Raw genomic sequence first — 4,553 nt, 5'->3', positions numbered from 1 at the left:
GTAAGTCGAGTGTAGCGTCTTTGTCTCTGGAACAGTGAAACATGATCAGTTAAATCATCGTATGCGTATTGAATACTTAACTGCCTGAAGACAGAGGTTCAGCTATATGTTCTCTAAAGGTTTCTTTTTGCCTCTAAAGTTTGTGATTTTTCCAAATTAGTGAATGATAGCAGCTACTATTTCTGAGGCAATAGCTAAAATACAGATATAGGCATTTTACATGTGTCCTTGCCATCCTCACAAAAATCCTATAAAGTGGATATTATCCACATTTTAAAATGGATGAAATAGGATTAGAAAAGCACAGATAACAGTCATGAAGATAGTGAATCATATGTTCAGAATATTTATTTTTTAATTTATTCACTCATTCGTGTGTAAACGCAACCAATATTTAATGAACACCTACTATGCTCTGGGCACTATCTTTAGCACGGGTGTACAGCACTGAACATAGTAGATAAAATTCATACCCTTGTGGAGCTTGTGTTTTAGTAAGCAGAAAATAAGATTCAGAAAAGAAATTCCAAGGCTTGATTCACTTTTATAATATGGTACAATGTCCTCTGACTAGCTTTTGTGTCATGCTACCATTTTACAGTAAAGTCACATTTTTTCCCTTTTTAGACACAGGAGAATCATGCTCCAAGGAAACCGAACTATCTCTGAATTTTTCCTCCTGGGACTCACAGCGGTGTCTGAACAGCAGCAGTACATCTTTGAGCTGTTTTTGTGCATGTATCTGGTTACCATGGTGGGAAATTTACTTATCATCCTAGCTATTGTCAGTGATGCTCACCTCCACAGCCCCATGTACTTCTTCCTTGCCAGTCTATCCTTCACCGACATCTGCTTCATATCTACTACAGTCCCCAAAATGTTGGCAGACATCCAAAGCCAGAGCCCAGTCATCTCCTTTGCAGGATGTCTTACCCAAATGTACTTTTTTATGTTGCTGGTGGACCTGGACAATTTCCTCTTGGCAGCCATGGCGTATGACCGGTGCGTTGCCATCTGTCGCCCATTACACTATGCTGCGTTACTGAGTCTGAAGCGTTGTGCCCTGTTGGTAGTGACTCCATTCGTTGTCTGTAATCTTGTTTCAGTACTTCATCTCGGTCTGCTGGGCCTCTTGAATTTCTGTGATCAGAGAGAAATTCCTCACTTCTTCTGTGACCTGGAACCCATTTTAAGGCTGGCTTGTTCAGACACTCAGATCAATGACTTGACAGTCCTAGTAATTGGGGGATCAGTTATCTTCATTCCATTCACCTTCATCTGTGTCTCCTATTGCCTTATTGTTTGCACTGTACTTAGGATTCCTTCAGCCAAGGGGAAGTGGAAAACATTCTCCACTTGTGGCTCCCATTTCTTAGCTGTGTCCCTCTTCTACGGATCTATCGGTGGGGTCTACTTTCTTCCCTCTTCTGCCTACTCAGCCGAAAGGGATAAGTTGGCTGCCGTCATGTATTCAGTGGTGACTCCCATGATGAATCCCTTCATCTATAGTCTAAGGAACAAGGACATGAAGGCAGCTGTGAGGAGACTACTTATCAGGAAAACCTATTTCTGGAGATGGTGATTCCTGCCGTAAGAAATGCGTATATCACCTTCTTACACTTCAGTGAGCACACAGAGTCCAAAACCTCAGGCTACTGGGCCACCATGATAGTTTCTTTGCCATCCATTTCCTACCCTGAATCCAGATCCAAGAATCTAGATCAGACTTATCTCTCTAGGTAAATAATAACAAAACAAAAATGCTCCTTTATTCCATAGTCCTTCACAATTTAGAGTTTCCCCTGAATCAACTAATGGTTGTGTAGTCAGTATTTACTAATTCGGGGTCACCTGCATCGCAGGTGGATTTTTTACCAGCTGAGCTACCAGGGAAGCCCAAAGAATGACAAAGTATCCAGTGCAGCTGGGATGAAGGGGGTTGCAAAGATGGTGAGGTGGTAAGGAATGATGACTTACGTTTGGAAATGTAAGTGAGGGCATTTCGAATTACATTGGAATTCAAATTACATTTCGAACTACATTACATTGGAAATGCAAGTGAGGTGTGTCCTTTCCCCCCCTACCAAATCGTACTTGCTAAATCATTGATAGGAAGGAAGGAAAGGAGTGAGGAAGAAAGAAAAAATGAAAACAGTTTAAAATATCTTACAGATAATACGATTTTAAAATTCACAACTTCAAAACAATGACTTGATTCACACAATCATACTTTAAGGTGAATACTGTATAATTCTCATACACTAAGGAAGGAAAAAAGACACATTAATAGAAGGAAAACAAACTAAGGCAAAAAAACAATCACATAATCTGTCCTGCTCTGAGCCCTGCAGAGGCTCCCCAGCAAAGCTAAACTTCTTCAGCATATAAGATGCTCTACCACCTGCCTTCACTTACATTCCGAAATGTAAGAATCATCATTCCTTACCCCCTCATCATCTTTGCAACACCCTTCATCCCAGATGCACTGGATACTTTGTCATTCTTCGGACTTCCCTGGTAGCTCAGCTGGTAAACAATCTGCCTGCGATGCAGGTGACGCCGGTTTGATTCCTGGGTCGGGAAGATCCACTGGAGAAGGGATAGGCCACCCACTCCAGTATTCTTGGGCTTTCCTGATGGCTCAGACAATAAAGAATTTGACTGCAGTGCGGGAGACCTGGATTGGGAAGACCCCCTGGAGAAGAGAAAGGCTAGCCACTCCAGTATTCTGGCCTGGAGAATTTCATGAATAGAGGAGCCTGGCAGGCTACAGTCCACGGGGTTGCAAAGAGTCTGACATGACTGAGTGACTTTCCACGCATGGATTTGCATTACTCTTTTCTTTGTACAGGTTACATCTTCTCCAGGAATATCTGTTTATTCCCTCTTCCTGTTACAGACATTTGACACTTTTTAAATGCTCTCTCTCAAGTCTTACATTCTCTGTGACTTATTTCATAATTCCTCCTCCTTCATAGGTAACATTATTCTCTTATCTCCTCTACGATCCTGTAGCATTTTATTTTGCTATTGTATCATTTATCATAATGAATCATAATTATAAAGATATTTATCAATGTTATCCAAGATGATCTGAACTCTTTATAGTATACAGGACTGTTTTATTCACCTCTGTAGCTCTAGCATGGTATAATGCCTGAAACAGGGTAAGTATTCAGTAAACCAAATTGAATTAAATCATTGTCATCTCTCAAAATAGAAAATTTATTTTTAGTTTATCTTCTGCTGACTTGTTTAGTAATACTAAATGAGTCAATTAAATCCCTCTGAGTTTAATGTCCCATTGATACGATCCATGAAACAGTATACTAACTTTTGCCTCCTAGCTATCCCCTGATGATAGAGAACACATTTGAGATTAAAACTTTCTGGCACAGAGACTGTTAAAGTGCCACACTGGGTAAGTGTCAGGAGTCCAAAATAAATCAATAGAAACATAAAGAAAATAATATATTAACATACACAAGAATATGAGGATTTGAGGTGTGTGTATGAAAGCTGACGTGATATCTGGGCTCTTTTATTCTTAATCTGTGAATATCCTAACCTTTAATCATGAAGTAAATGTTAGATTTTCCTGCATCCAATACTGCTAAAACTTATCCCAGTTATACTGTCTGGGTTGAATAAACCTAGCTCTTTGTTTCATCTTCAAGCTGGGTTTGTGGCTCTGTTCAGTTCAGTTCAGTCTCTCAGTCGTGTCCGACTCTTTGCGATCCCATAAACAGCAGCACGCCAGGCCTCCGTGTCCATCACCAACTGCCAGAGTCTATCCGAAACCATGTCCACTGAGTTGGTGATGCCATCGAACCATTTTATCCTCTGTTGTCCCCTTCTCCTCCTGCCCTCAATCTTTCCCAGCATCAAGGTCTTTTCTTTCTTTTTATTTTATTTTATTTTATTAGTTGGAGGCCAATTACTTCACAACATTTCAGTGGGTTTTGACATACATTGACACGAATCAGCCATAGAGTTATACGTATTCCCCATCCCGATCCCCCCTCCCACCTCCCTCTCCACCCGACTCCTCTGTGTCCTCCCAGTGCACCAGGCCCGAGCCCTCGTCTCATGCATCTCACCTGGGCTAGTGATCTGTTTCACCATAGATAATATACATGCTGTTCTTTTGAAACATCCCACCCTCACCTTCTCCCACAGAGTTCAAAAGTCTGTTCTGTACTTCTGTGTCTCTTTTTCTGTTTTGCATATAGGGTTATCGCCACCATCTATCTAAATTCCGTATATATGTGTTAGTATGCTGTAATGTTCTTTATCTTTCTGGCTTACTTCACTCTGTATAATGGGCTCCAGTTTCATCCATCTCATTAGAACTGATTCAAATGAATTCTTTTTAACGGCTGAGTAATATTCCATGGTGTATATGTACCACAGCTTCCTTATCCATTCATCTGCTGATGGGCATCTAGGTTGCTTCCATGTCCTGGCTATTATAAACAGTGCTGTGATGAACATTGGGGTTCACGTGTCTCTTTCAGATCTGGTTTCCTCGGTGTGTATGCCCAGAAGTGGTA

General features: G+C 40.9%; 1 protein-coding gene across 1 annotated transcript; it reads left to right on the top strand.

Annotated features, from left to right (window-relative positions):
• Positions 1-640: 640 nt before the first annotated feature.
• On the top strand, positions 641-1,582 carry LOC136154680 (olfactory receptor 1f45-like). Its single transcript, XM_065916866.1, has one exon. It carries the CDS (start codon positions 641-643, stop codon positions 1,580-1,582), a length of 942 nt encoding a protein of 313 aa, XP_065772938.1.
• Positions 1,583-4,553: the final 2,971 nt, after the last annotated feature.

This window comes from Muntiacus reevesi, chromosome X, assembly GCF_963930625.1.
Source record: "Muntiacus reevesi chromosome X, mMunRee1.1, whole genome shotgun sequence".
NCBI lineage: Eukaryota > Metazoa > Chordata > Mammalia > Artiodactyla > Cervidae > Muntiacus > Muntiacus reevesi.
This window is presented reverse-complemented; position numbering and strand designations above follow the sequence as displayed.